This window comes from Natrix helvetica (assembly GCF_964273705.1).
Source record: "Natrix helvetica genome assembly, chromosome: 10".
Taxonomy (NCBI): domain Eukaryota; kingdom Metazoa; phylum Chordata; class Lepidosauria; order Squamata; family Natricidae; genus Natrix; species Natrix helvetica.
The window spans coordinates 6,870,334-6,894,464 of NC_138561.1; the positions used below are offsets into that span (position 1 = coordinate 6,870,334).

The following is a 24,131-nucleotide window of genomic DNA, read 5'->3' on the forward strand; positions in this document are numbered from 1 at the left end:
AGTCTGATGCCTGGATATCTAATGCCTGGATATATATATCCATATATATCCATATATCTCCATATATAAATAAGGTCCTGGTGTCATTGGGTTATAGCCAACCATATATTTAATGGTGTCCTTTTTGACTGTCATTTCCATTTCATTCCTTCCTATGGGCTCATGTCCTACATCGTTCTAATCCACTTCAAATCCACTTAATCCTAAAGGATCTAATTGAATGTGCTTTGTTTCCACTTTGGTGATTTCAAATTACACTTCTCACCTTGCACATTCCCATTGCAAGCGTCCTTGTAAAATTAGAAACTTTGATTTCAATGCAGGCACCATCAGGGACGAGACTTCCTTGTGGCTTTTATACAATACAATACAATACAATAGCAGAGTTGGAAGGGACCTTGGAGGTCTCCTAGTCCAACCCCCTGCCTAGGCAGGAAACCCTATACCGTTTCAGACAAATAGCTCTCCAACATCTTCTTAAAGACTTCCAGTGTTGGGGCTTTGTTTGACCACAGCTTTCCTTTCAAAGCTACCTGTGAAAGTTTGCCATTTTAAAATTCTTATAAAAAAATAAGTTCATTGTGCAAATGATGCAACAAGGTAACGTGATGACTTCATAACAAGGTCGCTGGACTAAGACTGTAATAATAAATTGTTGTTGACTTCATAACACATTTGGTGTTATGAAAATTCAAAGGTGACTGATGGAGATAACTGAAGAGGAAATAGAATTCACACCAGAACTATTTATTTTGGGAACCATAAACAATAAATACAAGGGGTTAATTTATTTAAACAATACATATTATTACAGCAGCAAGAATGGTCTTTGCCCAAAACTGGAAAAACGGGGGAATTCCTCAAGAAGGGGAAATAATTAGGAAAATTCTGCCTTGTGCTGAAATGGATAAATCGACGTGGGAATTGAAGAATAAAGAGGAATCAGAATATTATAGGATCTGGTACAAATTTTATCGATGGTTGGAACAAACAAAGGAAAGACCCAAAATAAGCAACGATTAAGATTTACAGAATGGAGATTAGAATTATGTATGAAACTATAATAGTGAAAATGTATAAGATAAGAACAAAGCAATAAGGTTGGAAATATGATATTTTTATATTTGTAAATACGGAATAGATCAAAGGTTAAAAAGCATAGTGGTTATAATGTGTAACTTTATATCTTAGTATGTATGGCATTGATCTTGCCAGGATAATTACACTTGTGTTCAATGTTTTAATTTGTGTTCAATAAAAAACTTTTAAAAAAACACATGTCCTGCCATCCTGGTGTCATCACACAGCTTTGGGAAGACTCTTATGGATCTAAAAATCGTCAAAACCCTTCCTTAATCATGAAAGCAATGATAGAGGCATATGCCGCAGAAGCAACGGTGCTTATTGATCCTTTTTTTTTTCTAAAGAAGTAAATGTAGATTATTCTCAGTGATGTCTTTTTAAAACTGCGGCCTCCTTAACTTTATTAATAGGTTTTCTGAGGTTAGCGCTGGAGAGCTAACAGAAGTCTAATTTGCTGTTCAGTTTCCAGATGTACTCGTGCCAGTATTAACTGGGTGATAAATTAGTTTTTTATGCCTTTGCCAAATTTTATTATTGAACAATTTCCGTGTGGCTCTGTTTTAAGCCTAATCTAGTTGGCCCATGACATTAGCCATTTCAGAGATGTAATTATTTCTCTCTCTGTGTGTGTGTTTTAATGATGATATAATGTCATGGTTGCAATATGTCAGTTACTAAAGGTTTTCAAAATGAACTAAGATTTTGAATGACTAAGGGCAACATCTACACGCCCACTTTTTTGTGCTCCTTCAGGGCCAGTTGTACATCTAATTTTGTGCATGCAATTATATCTTTTCCAGAGTCGAGTTATTTCTGATTCCACTCTGGTTCATTTCAAAGTATTACAAGATGGATACAAAAATGCTCCAGCTCTGTAGACATTGTGGAAGTCCTCTTTTCTCATTAGTGGAAATTTTGGACTCCCCTTCCTGGATCTGGTCTCAAGCCAGCTGTTAATGCTTCCACCAATCCCAAGAGAGATTCAACATCCTGTTGTTCTGCCCTAGACTTTCCCAAAAAGCACGAAGCAGAGTCTTGGTCTCAACAAAACCCCTTTTATTAAATGAATGTGAATTCCTCTCATTCACATTTAGCAAAGGACTGGTAAACAGTCTTTCAAACGTGAATTTATGACCACAGACCTTATCTAGCTTGGAAAGCTGCCATGTAAACATTTTCCAAACACAGTACTGTGCAAGGCACAGAGTCTCTGAGATTCACGGACAGATCTTCACACTCCTGAAATGAATGAATAAATGGTTTCCTGCAAAAGCCCACTCACCTTTCGCTCCTCTTTTATTCCCTATGGGAGGGGCCATTCACCGTCCACCTGTGGCTTTACTCCCAAATCGACCCTGATTTCTGAGCTGTTCTTTTTTTCTGGCAGCTCTATGCATGCGCACACTGGGAACAGGCTCCAGCTGTTCCTCTGCCTCACTGCTGTCTAGCTCCAAAGGCAGCTGAGAAATGCCAGACGGCCTCGGCCCCGTCTCTGCCTCTGACGCAGAGCCCTCGTCCGAGCCTTCCCCAGCCTCCAGGACTGGCCCATGTTCCTCCCCAACATCCTCATGGACAGTTTTTAGGAGTTTTCAGTTACTTTGACTCTGTTGCCAACTCCACTGACCGCTGGCGGGCCAGTAGCCACTGGTTAAAAGGGGGGCACAATGGTTCAGCGGTTAAAGACACTGAGTTAGTCAACTGGAAAACTGACAGCCCAAGTTTGAAAACCAAGCACCACATGAATTAATCAAATTTGCAGGCAACACCAAGCTAGCAAGAGTAGCCAACACCCCAGAAGATAGGCTTAAGATACAGAAGGATCTTGACAGACTTGAACATTGGGCTCTATCGAACAAAATGAAATGAAACCTTATCTGGTCATCCCCAGGGGAAGGCAAGCAGCCTGGGAGATACTTGTAACATAGGTGATAATAATGTTAATTACTTCAGCTATTTACAATTGGTTCTGGTTCCTTGCCCCCTGACAAATTGGGGGGTGTATGGACAACCATTACAAAGTCTGGATCTTTTTTACTCAACCCTACAACAGGGTTTTACTAAAACACCACGCCCTTCACATTTTCCCCCCTTTTATTTGGCTTATATTTTAAGACTTTTGAGTAAGAAGCACATATTGAGGATTTATTGCTTAAATTTGCATCTCCTTTTTTGGTCGTGTGAGGCTTACGTCCCACCATGAATACATAACATTCAAGAAATAAGTCAATAAAAAGTATCTGTGAGACATAAGTAAAATATCAAGTGAAGTGTTTAAGTTAGAGCAGCCCATTTATACCGGTGATAGAAATAAGATGGAAAGCAAAATAATACGTACTTCTGTAAGTTATCTGGAGTGCACACTTCTTCATCATATAATCCTTTAGGATCTAACAAGGTTCCTGAGAGAAAAAGGAATATATACAGTAGTCTGCTATTATTCCAAAGCAAAGGGATCATAAAAGTTTGAATTAGATTTTGCCTGTATTTTAAAGTAAACCGTTTGGAATTCCTGAGCTTTTCCAATCCTGTATCCCCAGATAAATCCCACAGTTGTTGGCTCAAACCTCTGCGAAATTTTAGTCCAAGAGAACACCCTGTTGAGGAATAATGCTTCATTCCAGATGGATTGATGGATCCATAGTTGGGCAATAATTCTCCATTCTGGATGGATGGATGGATGGATATCATATAGGGCAATAATGCTCCATTCCAAATAGACAGATGGATGGATGGATGGAAGGATGGATGGACAAAGTAATTTACTGTGGGAATGTAGTCATTGACTTAATTTGTTGCGCGACGCACACTATCGTGCAAAATTATGATGGTTTATTGAGGGGAGCACACACTCTACTTTGCAATTATGATTTGTTAATCCAGATTTCAGACTAAACATGTTGTGCAAATCCTAGCCGTGTGTTGACCCTATCTTTAATTTGGTATCTGTGGGGAGAGTAGGCAGCAATATCTTTAAAGACAGAGAATGGTTCTCATGCCACTTTCTACCACAGGCTTTATGGTGCCCGTAATTGGTAACTTTTCAATTTCTCCTTCAAATCTCCCGATGACCAGTGTGTGGCTGATCGCAGATGTTTTATCCTTGGCAACTTACTTACCTTGGCTAAAACCAAAGCATGAGCTAGCAAAAATGGGAGATCTAGGCCCTTTAAACAGGCTCCTCCTCCTAGCTAAAGGACATCTGTTTCACTTCTGGGCCACAGCTGGCCATCTTACCAATTGCCCACGATTTGTCCTCCCCTGGACCTTGGCGGCATGGGTCCTTGTAGCGGTTGAACAAGCAGTGCTGCTGTTCCAGCTTGTCATCTGCAACCAGAAGAAAGGCAGTGAAGGAGATCCACCGCAAGTCAAGGAAAGTCATGGGAGAGAGGTTGCAGAGTCAATATTGATGACCAAATTCCAGAAAAATATGGACCTTTAAGGGTTTGTTGTGGGTATTCCTGCAAAATCCGGAAGGGCTTCGAAACCTTAAGTTGGGGGAATCCTATGGAAATGTGGAGCTCATGAAATAGAAACAAAAACATACAAAGCTGACAGCAGAAAAAGTCCTACTGGTTCATCGAGTCTGCCCTTTGTGTTTACTTTTTTGTTTCTTTTTAATTAGTTATTTTTAATCATTATTTAATTAATCATTAATTATTGTTTAATCATGGTGCTGAAGAAGACGCTGAAGAAGAGTATCATTTCTTTCATGGATTGCTATGAGACACCCAGAGTTGTTAAGAGTCAGGCAGTCTACACGTTTAATAATTATTACAATTGTTATTAGTCCCCAGGACTGAGCGTGTCTAATTATCTTGCCAAGACAGAGTTTATCACAGAAGAGAAGGGAAAGAAAGCCCTTTGAGCAATTGCAAACAGTCAGTGTTTTAATTTATTGTTTTGCAGGATATAGGAGGGGATTGATTCCCATTTAACTTTGCCGAGCATTGTTTAGCACCAAGTCTCATCTACCATTTACCTAAGCCTGTGCAAATGCAGGTATCTAATAGCACCTCTTAATAATTTTTCCTTCCTGCGACTGGAGAAAAAGTTTGCTGTGTTTCCTTGCCTTCTCTCAAGGGAAGCCCAGAGGTAGCTCTTCCAGAAGCGCTAATGATGTCATTTATCATTGTCTACTGCCAAGGCAACACAATTCATAAATGGGAGACTTTAGCAAAGGAGGGGGGAAAGGGAAGGGGGGAATAGCCAACTTCGTCTGAAGCTAAAAATATACCTGTGCGTTGAAGGTAATGCCAATCGGATTGGCTAAAAAGGACTTGCATTTTGGACATATTCTTTTATCGGGTGGAGATCTAATTGCCTGCAAGTATCAATGAGTCCCCACTTGCAATGTATGGCTGTGAAAATTGGACCATAAGATAATTGGACCATAAGAAAATTGGACCATAAGAAATACTGAGTGCCTAAGAATGGAGGCCTTTTAACTCTGGTGCTGGAGAAGCCTCCTGCGAGTCCCTTACACTGCAACGCGATCAAACCAGTCAGTCCTAGAGGAGATCAACCCTGACTGCTCTTCAGAAGGCCAGATCCTGAAGAGGAAACTCAAATACTTTGGCCATCTAATGAGAAGGAAGGACTCCCTGGAGAAGAGCCTCATGCTGGGAAAGATGGAGGGCAAAAGAAGGGGACGACAGAGAATGAGGTGGCAGAATAGAGTCACCGAAGCAGTCGGCGTGAGCTTAAATGGACTCCGGGCGATGGTGGAGGACAGGAAGGCCTGGAGGAACGTTGTCCATGGGTCGCGATGGGTCGGAGTTGTTTGCAACTAACAACAACAAATCAATGAATAGGGCAGGAAAAGGCAATCTCACAGAATGACATGTCCCCTGTGTTATAAATGACAGAGTTAGTGGTCTTGGCCATAGGAAAGAGGGAAATCTCCTATAGCCTGGGATGGGGTAAAACGAAAGCACCATGAGGGCAGGAGAAGAAGAAATGGAGGACTTATTAGAAGGATTTCATAAGAAATGAACTACATGTCAGAAGAACCTTGGATTCAATTGAGTTCAATTGTTACATCCTAGGACACCTAGTTCTTCAAAGAACTAGATTTACGGTAGTTCTTAAAGAGGGCAGGCTGGAGTGATAGATGGAAGGTTATCAAGTAAAGATCCAAACTAGAACTAAAGAGGAATTTTATGACATTGTTAACTGTTAACCAGTGGAAGGACTCACCTCTGGAAGTTGTGGGTGCTCCATCACTTCTCCATCACTGGAGAAGAAAATATTTAGTCATTTGTCCAGAGTAGTACAAGGTCTTCTGCCTTGGGCAGCGAATTGGATTAGAAGATCTCCAAGGTCCCTTTCTAGCTCTATTAATCTATGTTCTAAGAATCCTCCACTGTTGCAAAGGAGGAAGCCATCTTTGGCTTTTTGAGCTTCCTGGAATGGGCCATTTTAGTTTCCATTTAACCCACAAAACAAGATTCAGAGGAAAATGCCAACATGCCTTTAAAATGTTTCCTCCTCTGTTATATTGAAAATTACAACCTCAATGGAAACTTCTCAAGGGGGTCACACCCAATGCTCCCTGGGGTTTTGGGTGCGTTAGTTGTTTTGAGTTTTAGATGAAAAAAGCCTCACCTGATGAGCAATTGTCAAAGTTCAGGTCACCACAGACCACATCAAATGCCACCAGCTCCTCTGGATTGGCTGTACTGGAAGAGGAGGTAGATTTTCTGAAATCAGCCAGCCAATCCTGAAGCAGATCCAGTTGTTCACATCGAACAGTTGTGTCCTCTGTAGAAAGGACAAAGCAGGCCATTCAAATTTAATCATTATTTTTTAAAAATTATTTATTTATTAAATGTCTATGCCACCCGTCCTCTACAACAGTGTCAGAGTTTGTTGCAGCAATCATATCCAGAAAGCACACACAGGTAACTGATTCAGCAGGATTCAAAACTTTATATAGAGAGACTAGTTTTTGAGCTCAGCCCAGACTCAGAGCTGCAGAGCTAAGCCACTCCCAGGCTCCTAGCTGTCTCCAGCAAATACTGTTTCAGTTTCCAAACAGCCCTCATTGGCTGACCTGTTACATGTCTAACCAAACAGTCCCCATTGGCTGACCTGTTGCCATGTCTATTCCAGTCTATGAATATTCATACTCTGACAAACAGGCCTGTCAAACTGGTGGCCCATGGGCCAGATGCATCACGCACAGGCCACACCCATCCCAGCTCCACAAAGGCAAAAAACATAGCAGTATGTCATGTGATGCCATTGAGTTTGACACCCGTGCTCTACAAGATGTGTTTGGTTACCATTTCAGCAGCTGGGCACAATGGTTAAATGTGGAAGGTTAACCAAATTCCAGAACCCAAATATTTAAAACAGTTCATTCAGTGACCGTTCGAAGATGACATCGCTGAAAAAAGTGACTTATGACCGTTTCCCACACATACGACCGTTGCAGCCTTCCCACGGTCGCACGATCAAAATTCAGACACTTGGCAATTGATTCGTATTTATGATGGCTGAAATGTCATGGGGTCATGTGATTTCCCCCTTTTGCGACTTCTGACAAAGAAAGTCAACGGGAAAGTCAGATTCACTTAACAACCTTGTTACTGTGGTGATTCACAATTGCAGCGATTCACTTAACAACTGTGGCAAGAAAGGTTGTAAAATGGGGCAGAATTCATTTAACAAATGTCTCACTTAACAACAGACATTTTGGGCTCACTTGTGCTTGTACGGATTAGCTGTATTGGAAATTGTGCTTGTAAGGATTACCTGGATTGCATAGGACAAGGTTTTAGTAATATATAGATTATCAGTTTTCTGTAGACACCTGATCCAAACTAATGGATGATCTCAAGCATCCCAGGTTATCCCTCCCTATGCACAACTTCATGACCAATTGGTTAAGAATTACGCAAATCATCTTCATTTAACGACCCCATAATCCCTTGTGAGTTGGAGTCTGGGTAACTGAATGGAGCCTTATAAAGCATTTGTATGTCTGTTATCAAGTTGCCATGGTGAGGAAAGGGTTTTCTTTTGAAACTTGGCTCGAGGCTCATGAATTAATTAGGACATCTTTCAGAAACCTGACACTGAGTGTTTACTGGTTGGATACTCTTCCTGTCACCAATGCGGAGTTATATCCAGCAGATATATTCTCATTGTGCCCAGAGAGAGAAATATCTGCCTCTACCTAGGATCGAACTCACAGCCCCCTGATGGTGAGGTGAGAGCTCCACTTCTAGGCCGCTTGTTAAGAATTATGTAAATCATACTCTTAAAAAAAACATGTTCCTTTTTTCCCGGACAAAATATTAATACGTATAATTCACAACCACATTTGAATAATGGCTGTTTTAAAAGCACGGAGAGGATAATGGATGTCATTTTTGGTATCCCGAAGCGACCAGCCGCGGTTCTTATACCGAAACCGTCTTTCCAATTCCACCATTTAAACCAAGACACTAGAGAACATTTCTCTCTCTCTCTCCCCCCCCCCCCGCTACAACATGTTAAATGGCTCGGATCGGAGCAGATATTAATTAGCTCTAGGTTCTGATTTTCCACTGCGGATAAGCGTTTGCCATTCAGGGAGACGAAACAAAGAGTTGCAAATGCAGCTCTTATTGTATGGAAGTAAGATTCCCTGCCGGAAATTTGAAAAGCTGGTTTTCCTTGGCTACGGGTATTTCAAGATAATTCAGAGGCAGAAGCAGTAATACAAAAAAAGTACCTCTTTAAACAAACAAACAAACAAACAAACAAACAAACAAACAAACCAGCATCTACAAAAGGAAAGAAAGAAAGAAAGAAAGAAAGAAAGAAAGAAGGAAGGAAGGAAGGAAGGAAGGAAGGAAGGAAGGAAGGAAGGAAGGAAGGAAAGACAGACAGACAGACAGACAGACAGACAGACAGACCTATCCAGGCCTCCCTAGCTGACCGTTGATCAGAAAGCAAATGAGTATATATTTTAGATGGGCACCTGGAGAAATCTAAGTATGAATAAGTGGGACTGGAACAAGAACCAGAGAGCCAATTACAGAGAAAAAAAAACCAAAGACTAAAGGTGATTAAATATTCATCGGAGAGCCGTGCATGACTTCAAAAGGAAGATTTGCATATAAGAGCCCCAGCTGCAATCGCTAGATCTCCAGGAAAGGTCTTCTAAAAAGCTTGCATCTGAAATTAACGTTCAGTAGGGATTTCGCTGCACTTTGAGTTGTTTCCAAGCAGAAAAATAGGAGCAACCAAATTTAAGCAGAGAAACTGGGTGATAAGGGGATGCTGTGGCGATTCCCTCCCCCCCAAAAAAAAAATTAGGAATGGGGGGGTTCACTACTCCAGGATAAAACCTTACATGCATCCTAGATGTTATTGGTACTGTTAGCCTTGATATATATACATGTATGGTTGATATATGGTTTTTCCAAGGCTAATGGTTTTCCCAGTTGCAATGTATACCTGTGAAAGTTGGACCATAAGAAAGGCTGAGTGCCAAAGAATGGAGGCCTTTGAACTCCGCAAGATGATCCAACTGGTCGGTCCTAGAGGAGATCCACCCTGACTGCTCTTTAGAAGGCCAGATCCTGAAGATGAAACTCAAAGACTTTGGCCACCTAATGAGAAGGAAGGACTCCCTGGAGAAGAGCCTCATGCTGGGAAAGACTGAGGGCAAAAGAAGAAGGAGCTGACAGAGAATGTGGTGGCTGGATGGAGTCACTGAAGCAGTCGGCGTGAGCTTCAATGGACTCCAAGGATAGTAGAGGACAGGAAGGCCACAGGCGCCCTAACATGAGTGATGTTGAGTTGGTCATACCCACCCTGGCCACATCTACGCCGGCCCACCAAGGTCAACCACAACTCTGATGTGGCCCCGAATGAAATCAAGTTTGACGTCCCTGCTCTGGTGTATTCTCCAAATAGAACTTCCATGGAACAGTCCTTTTTTATATGCCGTTTTATAATTTGGTTGTAAGATATCGAATAAACAATAGCTGCTGGTTTCAAGGAAAACTTGATTCTATCCAAATCAAAATAACCTGGAAGACAATTAGATTTGCCTCTCCTCTCCTCTACTCTTACTGTTGGCTCTGGCACTTTTCAATACTATTGCCAAGAGCACATGGCTGATCTCCAGAAATCTTGTGCCTCTGTCTACCCAGGGTGACAAGTGGTCAAAAAAATATCCAAGAAGGGAGGCATGTTGCAGTTTGGCTCAATGCTGCTCTAATCTTCATCTTCAAAATTTCCCAAGTGCTCTTCCCCTCAGACTAGGTAGAAGCTCCACAGAATTGTTGGGTGCTTATTTTATCCCATTCAGACATCTCCCAGACATCTTATTATTTCTACAAATCACTCAGGGAGAGAGGGAGGGAGGGACGGAGGAGAAAGAGAGAGGGAGGGAAGAGAAAGGAAGAGAGAGGGAGGGAGGAGAAAGAAAGAGGGAGGGAGGAGAAAGAGAAAGAGGGAGGAGAAAGAGAGGAGGGGAGGGAGGAGAAAGAGAAAGAGGGAGGAGGAGAAAATGAAAGGGGGAGGGAGGAGAAAGAGAGAGGGAGGGAGGAGAAAGAGAAAGAGGGAGGAGAAAGAAAGAGAGGGAGAGGAGAAAGAAAGAGGGAGGGAGGAGAAAGAGAAAAAAAGGGAGAGAGGGAGGAGAAAGAGAGAGAGGAGAGAGAGAGAGAGGATAAAAACACAGTTCTCACTCAACCAGCAAGAAAAGATAGCTGTGCTTTCATTATTTATCTATTTATATCCCATCTTTATTATTTCCGAAAATCACTCAGGGAGACAACATATCCAACACATGTTCTTCTTCCTATTTTCCTCACAACAACAACAACCCTGTGAGGTGAGTTGGACTTGAGAGAGGGAGGGATGGGTCCAAGGTCACCCCGATGGCTTTCATGACCAAGGAGGGACATGAACTCATGATCTCCCACTTTCTAGCATGGGGCCTTAACCACTCGATTGAACTGGTTCCCTTCTATCCTTGGAGTCTTGGACCTCTGCCTTAATGGTATCACCACAGACATGTTCCCTTCTCCTCTACAAATGTTGATTGGGTGGATTGGGATCAAAGCAAAGATCAGACAAATAGGTCATCACAACAATGATGGTAAGAAAGGAGAAAAGAACCTCTTGAAGTCATCTTGACTGAGGCTCAGAATAACAGAGTTGGAAGGGACCTTGGAGGTTTTCTAGTCCAACCCTCTGCTCAAGCAGGAGACCCTGTACCATTTCAGATAAATGGGTGTCCAATCTCTTCTTCAAAGCCTCCAGTGATGGAGGACCCACAACTTCTGAAGAGCAGCAGTTCTGCTGGTTAATTGTCCTCCCTGTTAGGAAGTTTCTCCTTAGTTCTAGGTTGCTTCTCTCCTTGATTAGTTTCCATCCACATGAGTCATTTAACTGCAGTGAATCACTGTGGCCAAAAAGATCACAACCTGAGGTAAACATTTGCTTAACAACTGCTTACTTTGCAATAGAAATGTTGGGCTCAACATTTCTGGGGCTGCCCTTATTAGAATCAATACTATTATTGTTAAGGCCATTATGCCATCTTTTGTGGCCTGCCACATTCAATGCTATGGGAAAATGGGAGGGGGGATTATATGGAGTATGGGAGATATCTAGTTATAGTAACATTCCTTACTCAGAGAGTCAAGGACATCTTGCCTTGCACCTGGAAGGGTGTGACTGGGAGGCATCTCCAGTTGATATGGGGACGGATTGGGCCAGGTGGGTGCTGGGCAGGGGCTTGGACTTTCATTTCTGTGGGGAAAACCTGGAAGCTTTCAGATTCGGGTTTTCCCAGATGCGCCAATATGACACCTCTGATAAAATGGGACTTTGAGGAAACTCAAGCGTCGGAGTCTTCTTTCGTTGGGGGTCTTACTTGGAACCCTGACACAAACGCTCATCCATACACATACACATGCATTTAAATGCATCGCTCTTCTCAAAATGTGCTCCTCCGTGCAGATTTCAAGAGGAAGAGCTGAAATCTGCAGGAGGACATTGGGGATGAAATAAAGCCGAGCGGATAATTAAAGTTAGATCTTTCCTTGAATTCAGGGCACATCGTGCAAGATCTATCGCTTTGGAAAGATCGGGTTCTCCCTCCCACATATACGGTGGAGCCATTAGAATGCAAAAGGTGCGCTAAAGGAAGGGATTGGTGAGCTGCTTAAGGCAAAACGCTCATCTGTGCTATCTAACCAGGTGGTAGAGGGGGGCAGAAAAAACCCCTTGGGTGGAAAATGCCAACTGAACATGGGCTCTTGACACCCATGGCTTTCCAGGTGACAGATGCAGCGCAACTGTGTATTTGTCTAGTCAGGCAAAGTGTGACCGTTCAAGGTCTCCACGCACAAGCAGGTTTGCATCGTTATGGTCCTCGTCCTTACTTTGTAGAGTTTGATTTATTGCCGGCCAGCCAGTCAGAGGCGCTTGCTGTAAATGTCCTTGCCTGACTCCTTTGACTCATCCATCATGCCAAGATAATGCGCTGTGGGTTGGAAGGCTTCCTTTGAAATTGCCAATAACGGCACACGAGCGCACTACATGCGCGGTGTATTTTCATTAGCTGATGGCTGAACTTTCTCTTGCGGAGGGAAGGCTGCTCCAAAGCCATCGAGAGGAAGTTTTGAGATGAGAAAAATGGAGATCTGGGTGTCAAAATCTTGGCCACTTGAAGACCTGTGGAATTCAACACTTGAGCAGAGGGGGTTGGACTAGAAGACCAGCAGGGTCCCTTCCAACTCTGTTATTATTCTGTTACTGCACGAGTCTAGGATTTGCACGTTTTATCAACAAGCTGTGACACGTCCCCTAATAGGAACCCACTGATTAAGTTATCACACTCATAACTTGCAGAGAAGAGAATGGCCAGCAGCAAATTGAATGGGCCAGGTACCAAATGATAAGTCCATCTTTGGAATTGTTGAAGGAATTGCTGTCCAGAATGGCATAAACCCGTGATGGCGAACCTATGGCAGTAGTACCACAGGTGGCACACAGAGCCATATCTGAGGGCATGCGAGGCATTGCCCTATGTCAGCTCCAACATATGTATGCACTGGACAGTTGATTTATGGCCTCCCAGAGTGCGGGGGAGGCCATTTTCACCCTCCCCAGGCTTCAGGAAAGCCTCCTGAACCTGTGGATGGTGAAAAATGCTCCAATGGGCCTACCGGACATCCGTAGGCTTCAGTGAGGCCTGCGTGCATGCCTCACTGAAGCGCAGGGGGAGTGCAGGGGGTTGTGCATGCATGCACAGGTGGGGAGGTCATTGCATTATGGGTGTGGGTGCGCACGCACCCTTTTGGCACCCGAGCAGAAAAACGTTCGCCATCAGTGGTATAGGCTCTCCTGCTTGAGCAGGGGGTTGGGCTAGAACAGGAGTCACCAATCTTTCGGATCTCAAGGACCACTAAATTCGTAATTTTAAACCCCGTGGATCACTAATAGGATATGCCTAATGACGGTCTGGGTGGGTGGGTGTGGCTACGTGATCATGTGACTGGGTGGGCATGGCCAACTTGATGTCACATCAAGGGGTGCCTTGCAGCCTCTACTCGCCCCTCTCCTCCCAGCCAATCCTCACCTGCCCACCTGGACTCCTTAGGGCCCCAACAGGAAGCCATTGTTGGAGCTAAGCAGCCACCATGAGAAAGAGTTGGCAAAACAGCTCAGTTCAAATTGGATCTGACCGAGAAGGAGGCTTAATAGAAGCACCTCACTGAGGACTAGGAGCATAGGCTTTCCAAGCAGAGGGAAGACCTGCAGGGGTGCAAGGCCAGGTACCGGCGCCTGGAGGCTCAGCGGGCTGAGATGCTCAGCCAGTTCCAGGCCATGATGCAGTCCCAGTGGAGTGAGGCCCTCCGGCTCTTTGCCATCAGCGGCGCTTCCCTCCAGCCTTCACCCAAAGCCCCCCACCAGGAGGCTGAAGCAGACCCCAAGTCAGAATATGGGCCACCCTCTGACCTGCACTAAAAGACCCTGAAAGGGGAAACTCTCTATAGAAACACAAACGTTAATTGCATGTATCCAGCTCAGGGGCTGTAGTTTGAGGACCCCTAATTTAGTACAATATAAAAATGCAAATATTTTTTCCGCGGACTATCAAAATTTTCTTGCGGACCACCAGTTGGTGACCGCTGGACTAGAAGACCTCCAAGATCCCTTCCAACTCTGTTTTTCTGTTGTTCTGAAGGACCAGTTTGGGGGCAAATCATCCCAGGGGAATATACACATGGTTGCTAAGAGTTGAAAATAACTTGATGGCCCATAATCAATTAAATCCCATCACTCAGTCAATAAATCCAACGATTTTCCAAAGTTTTATAGGTCAAATGTGATAGCCCTAATTTTCTTTATCACTACTTCATGCTAACTTTTTTCCCTCCTTTAAAAACAATTCTTTATGTTGTTATCTCCAGTACTACATGAAGCAATTTATTCCGAACAGGACATACTCTTAAACCTTTGGGAACTGTTTATGTTCAATGTTGAAAAGCCAAGAATCTGGATGTATCTGCTAAAAAGGCACTTGTTCTATCAAGTGACTTCCCCACCACCACCGATCATTAATTTGGATGTTTTCATTTTTAAAAGAAACGTTGAATGTAGAACTTAATCCCAAAGCATTACCAGATGACACGCTGTTTATTTTGAGATAAGATTCATATAATATTTAGATTATCCTGCATTACTGTGGGTAAAAAAAGACAGCTATTTATTGAAATTGGACTGGTTAAGCACGAAAGGCATCCAAACTCTTTCTGGGTACTTTTATGCAACCAAGAAATAATGAAATATAATTATTTTCCACCCAATGAGACTCACAAGTTGATTTTCAACAGGTATCATTTTCTGAAGTATCATTTTCAAAAAGATTTATATGTACCAGAAAGAGAAGCCAATAATGGTTTATTACATGATGTTTAGGAAATACGGCATTACTGAAAGATGGAACTTGCTTTAGATCAAGTTTCGTATGTTAGGATCAGCCATGCTAGACGGATTTGCAAAGCCACGGAAGAAAGTACAAAGCATATCATAAATTTGTGGGGCTTCCTGGATTCCTTCATTCATATCTCGTTCCATTTGTGCATATGCCCATCCATCAGTTGAAACATCAGAAACTAACCAAGGAGAGAAGCGACCTAGAACCAAGGAAAAACTAACCAAGGAGAGAAGCGACCTAGAACCAAGGAAAAACCAACCAAGGAGAGAAGCGACCTAGAACCAAGGAGAAATTTCCTAACAATGAGAACAATTAACCAGTGGAACAAATTGCCTTCAGAAGTTGTAAATGTTCCAACACTGGAGATTTTTAAGAAGAGACTGGACAGTCTCCTCTCTGAAATGCTTTAGGGCTATGATGGGGAACTTATGGCACATGTGCTGGAAGTGGCATGCAGAGCCATCTCTCCGGCCATACGAGCCATCACCCGTGGCTTTTCTGGGTTCTGGCGCATGCATGCATACCAGGGATGGGTGGCTACTGGCATTACAGCTGGTTCGGCGTGCAAAACAATTTGTGCACGTGGGATCACTTTTCTCACGGGCATGGCAAATGGCGATCCGCCTGCATGCACATTTACGCCTAAGAAGGTCTGCGCAGGTGCACAACGTAAGAAAAGGGGGAAAATTGCATTTCTGCAATGGAGAATGTCCTGCGCATGCGCAGAAGCAAAAATAAAGATGGTGCCCCCAACAATAGAACCGGTTCAGGTGCGTGGGCGGCCGAGTTACTACCTACTCGGCTGAAGCGGTTTGAACCAGTAGAAACCAGCCTCTAATGCATGCCAGCCAGCTGGTCTTCATGTGCACATGCATGCCAGAAACCAGAAGACCAGGTGGCCAGTGTACACGCATGTGCCGGAAAAGAGGAGATCATCTTCCCGGTGCATGCATGCGCACTGAGCGGCTGCTTTTCTGGTTTCCATTACGCATGCACACATACGCTCCTGTTTTGGCACTCCATGCTGAAAAGGTTCACCAACATTGGTAGACGGTGTCCTGCTTGAGAAGGGGTTTGAACTAGAAGACCTTCAAGGTCTCTTCCAACTCTGATATTCATGCTCTTATGTTCTTCCGCCTCGTTTTGATATCGCTCTACGTTGTTAAAGCACACTGACTATATATTCATGGCATGCAGAGAAATTATCTTGCAATGCTTCCCATCTCTCCTCCTTCTCCGTTTCATGAAACAGAATTTGATTTTGAAAGGTGAGAGAGACAGAGAGCGAGAAGAATTTTGGCTTCGCTTTCCAAGACTAGGCAAGGTTGACCGGCTGCCACCACCAAGCTTGGTGTCTTTGTTCCACTGAGGATTGCACCTCGGTCTAATCCTGCGTGCGACATGTTCATTTTCAAGATGTGTGGCATTGATAGGAGATTGTCCAAGGAGGAATGACCCAACCCGATGAAGTCACCATCATAGAAACTTTCCCATACAACATAAGGATGATTGAAAGAACAGATCCATACTCACCTGCCAGAGCTTGCAAGTGGGTGCAGGAAATGTATCCCACAATTCTTTGGTCCTGAGGTGTACTCCCCACTTGCACCTGAGAAGGAGAGAGGGAGGGAGGGAGGGAGGGAGGGAGGGAGGGAGGGAGAGAGAGAGAGAGAGAGAGAGAGAGAGAGAGAGAGAGAGAGAAATATACAATAGTTAGTGGGACATTGTATGAGATGTTTTCTTAGCAGTGGTTTTATGTGAGCGGATCCATTCTCAAGATAGAACCATGCAGAGAAATAGCATTATCCTGGATTGCTTTACATCACCAAATTTCATATCATATATATATATATGAAATTTGGTGATGTAAAGCAATCCAGGATCCAGGATGTGTGTGTGTGTGGGGGGGGGAGTATGTATATGCATATATTTGTATGTATGTGTGTATGTATCAGAGATGGTAATCAGCCAGTTCTGACCAGTTCTAGTGTACTGGTAGTGGAAATTTTGAGTAGTTTGGAGAACTGGCAAATGCTACCTCTAGCTGGCCTCGCCCCCATCTATTTGCTCCCTCCCGAGTCCCAGCTGATCGGCTGGGTCTTCTTCTGTTGCCCTGCACAGGAGAATGGAGCTGGAAAGCAGGTTAGTGGGGTGGGGAGGGAATGGGGATTTTGCAGTATCCTTGCCCTGCCACCCAGCAAGCCACACCCACAAAGCCATGCCACACCCACAGAACTGGTAGTAAAACAATTTGAATCCCAACAACTGGTGTGTATGCATGTATACATACATACATACATACATACATACATACATGCATACATATACACACACACATATATATCACATACACACACATATGCATACATACATATATGATTACCTAAAAGAGAAAAACATGAGCAAGGGAATAGATGCGTCTGAAATTAATGGTATTAAAATATGTGTGAACATTTATCTACTTTAAAAAATAGCATCTTCTTTTCTCAATATTTTCCTACAACTTCACCTTGTGTACAAAAACGGACTCGAACTTGTTTTCAAAAGAAGGACTATGCTTACAAGTTAAATAGAGAGTTAGCAACAGTACAATTAACCACTTGCAAACAATTGCCATTTTTCCAGAAAAGGATCACAAATCAGCACATTTGATCACTTTCAGCAGAGGGAATAATCAGAAAAAGATTACGGTGAAAAGTGATCCCGTCAGAAGGCCTATCTTGTTCCTAGATGTACACATGAGAAACTTTTGCTTCAGTTTAATTTCACTTTGGGGAGGATTGAGGTAGCTGAGCCCATAAGTAATAAATGGTCTTGACATCAGATCTGCCTTTTTACAACTAGCTTTGGCATTTATGCCCTCTGGCAGCTGCGAAGACTTTAGTGAGGCCCTCTGGCTCTTGTTCTGAATTTGCCAGAATAGATTTTTTTTTTTAGAATTTCACACTCAATTGAGGGTTCGGGAGAACCCGTAGCTAACGTTATGGCCACTTTGGAGAACCGAATTCCTCTCCAGCAAAGTCTTTCCTCTCCCACAGTCTTTCAAAATAATTCACAATTACAGACCTTTATCAGGCTTGGAGAGTAGCCAGGCCGATATCTTTCAGACACCGCAATACTTGGCAAGAATGCAGGAATGAACTAATTGTCTCCAACACCCCTCCCCTGTTGCTCCTCTTTTATTTCCTCTGGGAGGGGCCATTCATCATCCACCTGTGGCCTTACTCCCAAGTCGATCCTTGTTCCTAAGCTGTTCCCTTCATCTGGCAACTCTGCGCCCGCGCACGCTGGGAACAGGCTCCAGCTGTTCGTCTTCCTCACTGATGTCTGACTCTGAAGTCTGCTGATAACTGGCATACGGCCCTGGCCACCTCTCTGCCTCCGACACCGAGCCCTTATCAGAGCCTTCCCCAGACTCCAGGACTGGCCCATGTTCCTCCCCAATCTCCTCACTGTCCGAATGCTGCCAGATCCACAGGCCACAACAACACCAGAGGGCAGGACATGAAGTAATGGGTGGGAGCTTGTTAAGGAGAGATCCAATCTAGAACTAAGGAGAATTTTCCTGGCAATGAGAACAATTAATCAATGGAACAGCTTGGCTCCCAGCGTTGCAGGTGCTCCATTGGTGGAAGTGTTCAGAAATAGACTTGACAACCATTTGAGTTAAATGGCACAAGGTCTCCTACCTTGAGCAGGGAGCTGGACGAGAAGACCTCCCAAAGTGCTTTCCTCCAGCCCTATGATTCTATGCTTAAACAGGATGCAACAGCACGGTGTGTGCTTTGCGCCACCTTTAATTTAATGTACAAAGCTGGGTTTCGGTGTACATTTTCATGCCCCAGGCATGTTCTCGTATTCCAGGGATTGCAACTTTAAAAAGGAGACCGTTTCCAGGATGCCGGTTTCTGGAGCAAAGCTGCACAGTGGGAGCTAACTGAGGCAAGAATAGCCTTTCGGGAGAGTTGTGTGGCAAGGCCATTACGGCACCGCCTGAAATACAAAAGCCGTTTTCAACCTCAAGCTTTTGAATGGTTCTTTTTTTTGCTCTCCCTTTTGCCTTCCCTTGTTTCTACGCTGAGTGCCCACCACAGGATTGGCTTCAAACTGGGTCTAAACAAGATTTTGGAGAAATCCTTTTTTTTTTATGAGTTTGGAATGCGTTTGCTTGCAGAGACCCTCTTGCGCTTTATAAAGCCACTCTGTTAGTTATGCTAAGTTGATCTATTATTTAAACATGTTAAAACAGAATGAAATGTAAGTATGAAATGTTAATGGGAAGAGCTTCAATCGTCGGCCAGTTGCTTCCTTTCTTTCCCGTTGAGTTGGCATCAGGGGTGAAATTCAGCGGGTTCTGACAGGTTCTGGAGAAAATTAGCGGAAATTTTGAGTAGTTTGGAGAACCGGCAAAACCCATGTCAGGCTGGCACCAGAGTGGGGAGGGAATGGGGATTTTGCAGTATCCTTTCCCTGGAGTGGGGAGGGAATGGAGATTTCGCAGTATTCCTCCCCTGGAGTGGGGAGGGAATGGGGATTTTGCAGTATCCTTTCCCTGGAGTGGGGAGGGAATGGAGATTTTGCAGTATCCTTTCCCTGGAGTGGGGAGGAAATGGAGATTTTGCAGTATCCTTTCCCTGGAGTGGGGAGGAAATGGAGATTTTGCAGTATCCTTTCCCTGGAGTGGGGAGGGAATGGAGATTTTGCAGTATCCTTTCCCTGGAGTGGGGAGGGAATGGAGATTTTGCAGTATCCTTTCCCTGGAGTGGGGAGGGAATGGAGATTTTTCAGTATCCTTCCCCTTGAGTGAGGAGGGAACAGGGATTTTGCAGTATCCTTCCCCTTGAGTGAGGAGGGAATGGGGATTTTGCAGTATCCTTCCCCTGGAGTGGGGAGGGAATGGTGATTTTGCAGTATCCTTTCCCTGGAGTGGGGAGGAAATGGAGATTTTGCAGTATCCTTTCCCTGGAGTGGGGAGGGAATGGAGATTTCGCAGTATTCTTCCCCTGGAGTGGGGAGGAAATGGAGATTTTGCAGTATCCTTTCCCTGGAGTGGGGAGGGAATGGAGATTTTGCACTATCCTTTCCCTGGAGTGGGGAGGGAATGGAGATTTCGCAGTATTCTTCCCCTGGAGTGGGGAGGAAATGGAGATTTTGCAGTATCCTTTCCCTGGAGTGGGGAGGGAATGGAGATTTTGCAGTATCCTTTCCCTGGAGTGGGGAGGGAATGGAGATTTTGCAGTATCCTTTCCCTGGAGTGGGGAGGGAATGGAGATTTTTCAGTATCCTTCCCCTTGAGTGAGGAGGGAACAGGGATTTTGCAGTATCCTTCCCCTTGAGTGAGGAGGGAATGGGGATTTTGCAGTATCCTTCCCCTGGAGTGGGGAGGGAGTGGAGATTGTACAGTATCCTTCCCCTGGAGTGGGGAGGGAATGGGGATTTTGCAGTATCCTTCCCCTGGAGTGGATAGGGAATGGAGATTTTGCAGTATCCTTTCCCTGGAGTGGAGAGGGAATGGAGATTTTGCAGTATCCTTTCCCTGGAGTGGAGAGGGAATGGAGATTTTGCAGTCTCCTTTCCCTGCAGTGGGGAGGGAATGGAGATTTTGCAGTATCCTTTCCCTGCAGTGGAGAGGGAATGGAGATTTTGCAGTATCCTTTCCCTGGAGTGGAGAGGGAATGGAGATTTTGCAGTATCCTTTCCCTGGAGTGGAGAGGGAATGGAGATTTTGCAGTATCCTTTCCCTGGAGTGGAGAGGGAATGGAGATTTTGCAGTCTCCTTTCCCTGGAGTGGAGAGGGAATGGAGATTTTGCAGTCTCCTTTCCCTGCAGTGGAGAGGGAATGGAGATTTTGCAGTATCCTTTCAATGGAGTGGGGAGGGAATGGGGATTTTGCAGTATCCTTCTCCTGGAGTGGAGAGGGAATGGGGATTTTGCAGTATATATGAATAAGACTTTTAATAACATTAGGGGGGCTGTAACATTTTCTTCCTAAATGAAAAATACCTTCTCGTTTTACAATTACTGGAATTACTGGAGAACATGACTAGATGTGTAGAACATGCTAGAAAGACTCAAAATGAAGTGTTTGCCGTTGCTGGAATTCCAAGCATGAATTTGAGTGTGATGCAATCAATCTCTCTAAACTATTCTATGGTTTATTAATTTTTTGGGCACTATGTGGTCTCTAATTGCAAGAATCATTCTTTCTAAGCCCAAACCTAAGATTTAGTATTTTTTTTATCACTTCAGCCCAGAAATGAGAAAAGTGGGACGTCTTGCCTTTTCACTACATTGGTTATTGAGAAGGACAGAGAAAAAGGAAAAGCAATGAAAATGATTATTATTAAGCATAGAAATAATAGAGTTGGAAGGGACCTCGGAGAGCTTCTAGTCCAATCCCATGCTTGAGTCGCAGACCCTATACCGGTGGTCACCAACTGGTATAGGGTGATCCGCAAGAAAACTTTGTTGGTCTGCAGAAAAATTATTTGCATTTTTTACATTGCACTACATTTTAGTGAGGTGCTTCTAGTGCGCCCCCTTCTCGGCCAGATCCAGTTTGAACTGAACTGTTTTGCCAACTCTTTCTCGTGGTGTCTGCTTAGCTCCAACAACTACTTCCTGTTGGGGCCCTAAGGAGCCCGGGCGGGCAGGTGAGAAGTGGCTGGGAGGGGAGGGACGAGTAGAGGTCATCGAGGCGCTCCTCAATGTCAGTGACATTGAGTTGGCCACACCCACCCAGTCACATGATCACCTAGCCACGCCCACCCACCCAGCTGGTCATTAGGCAGATCATATTAGTGGTCTGCAGGATTTAAAATTATGAATTTTAGTGGTTCCTGAGGTCCGAAAGGTTGGTGACCCCTGCCCTATACAATACAGTACAGTACAATACAATACAATAGCAGAGTTGGAAGGGACCTTGGAGGTCTTCTAGTCCAACCCCCTGCCTAGGCAGGAAACCCTATACCGTTTCAGACAAATGGCAACCCAACACCATTTTAGACAAATGGTGATGAAGCACCCACAACCTCTGGAGGCTACCCAATCTACTGATTAATTGTTCTCACTGTTAGAAAATATCTCGGTTGTTTCTCTCAATTAGCTTCCATCCATTGCTCCTCAGGTGCTTTGGAGAATAGCTTGACTCCCTCTTCTTTGTGGCAGCCCCTTGGATATTGGAATCATGTCTCCCCTAGTCCTTCTTTTCAATTGGCTAGACATACCCACTTTACCCAAACCAAGCGAAGAGCATCGTTATTAAAGCAATTTTTCTTGCTCTGCTTAATAACAGGAAGACAGAAATGCTTCTTCCTAATTTTCCCTTCCCTATTTCCCTCCTAGTTGGAGACGATTGGAAACGTAGACAATCTGAAACATGCTGAGGAAGATCTTTGAATGCAGGCAGGAAGGATGGATTCCAGCCAAGGCTTGCATTAGCAGAGGCAGCATGGTATTATAAAATATTTAGATTACTGCATTGGCTTAATGCAGAACGCTTGTTTTTAAAAGCTGACAAGTCCACCAAAGATGGGCCCAAGGTAGCTGCAAAGTTCTGAAACTTTGTTGGGCCAGTTTGTCTCTGTTTCTGCATAAACACAAGCCAACAGGGCATACTAAATTTTTGCTAGACCAATTCTCGAATTCAGCTCATCTGTCTGGAACCCGCACTGCATAGCAGACATAAATACAATTGAAATGAGTCCAGAGACATTTCACGAGAAGAGTCCTCCACTCCTCTGGTCTCAACAGAATCCCTTATGCCACCAGGCATGAAATATTGGGCTTAGACAATTTAGAACTTTGCCGCCTTCAATCCGACCTAAGCGTAGTACATAAAATTATCTGCTACAATGTCCTACCTGTCAATGAATACTTCAGCTTCAACCACAATAACACACGAGTAAACCGCTCCAAACTTGATTGCAGAAAATACGACTTCAGTAACAGAGTTGTTACTGACTCTATGGTTACTTTCCCAAAGCCCCCCATAACTTTAACCTAAGGCTGTCTACTGTTGACCTCACCCCATTCCTAAGAGGTCCTTAAGGGGCGCGCATAAACCCACCAGCGTGCCTACCGCCCCTGTCCTAATGTTCCCTTGGATTTGTATCCATTTCATGTATTCATAAGCATGTCTATACTTGTATCTGTTATCTAACTCACACTTGACGAAATAAATAAATAACAGTTTGATCTCTAAGCGAGATCTACCCCATCACAAGTGGAATTCTTGACTGTTTTCCCCTTTGAAGAGCTTGCCCTGTTGACACACGGCAGCCTGCTTTGATGTTAACTTTTGATATTCACATCGCATTTTCCCCAGTTGAAACCCCAAGCTGGAGTCGCAGATTGGAGGAATACATTGAGATCTTGATCAATAATACTCTCTACAGTTGGAAAGTTTTTAGAAATTCTGGAGGCTCCAACTCCTGGAATTCCTCAGTCAGTGAGAGTTTGAGCCAGTGGTGATATTCAATTTTTTTTACTACCGGTTCTGTGAGCGTGGCTTGGTGGTCAAGGCAGGGGAAGGATACTGTAAAATCTCCTCCCAATCAACTGGGACTCGGGAGGCAAAGAATAGATGGGGGCGGGGCCAGCCAGAGCTGGTATTTGCTGGTTCTCTGAACTATTCAAAATTTCCACTACCGCTTCTTCAGAGCCTTTCAGAACCTGCTGAATTTCACCCCTGGTTTGAGCCATGAAATATCTGGAAAGTGCTGGGTTGTAGAAGTTGCACTTACAAAGTTCTACCTTCTTCTTCTTCTTTTCCAGGGTTATGACCCAAATAAATATAAGTGATAATAACTACAAAGGATCTGGTTAATATGAGTGAAGATTTGAGAAGATATTTCTTGAAAGCATGGCATTAGAATTCCAATAACCCAGTTGGTTAAATTCTCTAAACTGAGGCGTGCTTCTGTTTTTGTTTCTGCCAAAGATTTAGATATGATGAGGATGAGAAGGAGGAGGAGGAGGTCATCTCACCAAAACAGAACAAAAAGAAATGTATTAGCACACTGTTCTTAGGTAAAGGTAAAGGTTCCCCTTGCACATATGTGCTAGTTGTTCCTGACTCTAGGGGGAGCTGATCTCC

At 43.9% G+C, this 24,131-nt stretch overlaps 1 protein-coding gene across 4 annotated transcripts in view; it reads right to left on the reverse strand.

Moving 5' to 3' along the window:
- Positions 1-24,131, reverse strand: part of SMPD3 (sphingomyelin phosphodiesterase 3) — a 172,829-nt gene that overhangs the window by 6,064 nt on the left and 142,634 nt on the right. For 3 of the 4 annotated variants that reach the window (XM_081963344.1, XM_081963346.1, XM_081963345.1), the window contains exons 4-7: positions 16,568-16,643; positions 6,688-6,843; positions 4,318-4,407; positions 3,419-3,482 (exon numbers count right to left, since the gene is read on the reverse strand). In XM_081963344.1, coding sequence (XP_081819470.1) covers positions 3,419-3,482; positions 4,318-4,407; positions 6,688-6,843; positions 16,568-16,643 — 386 coding nt within the window. The remainder of the gene's footprint in view (positions 1-3,418; positions 3,483-4,317; positions 4,408-6,687; positions 6,844-16,567; positions 16,644-24,131) is intronic. The other variant, XM_081963347.1, reaches the window with a different exon arrangement.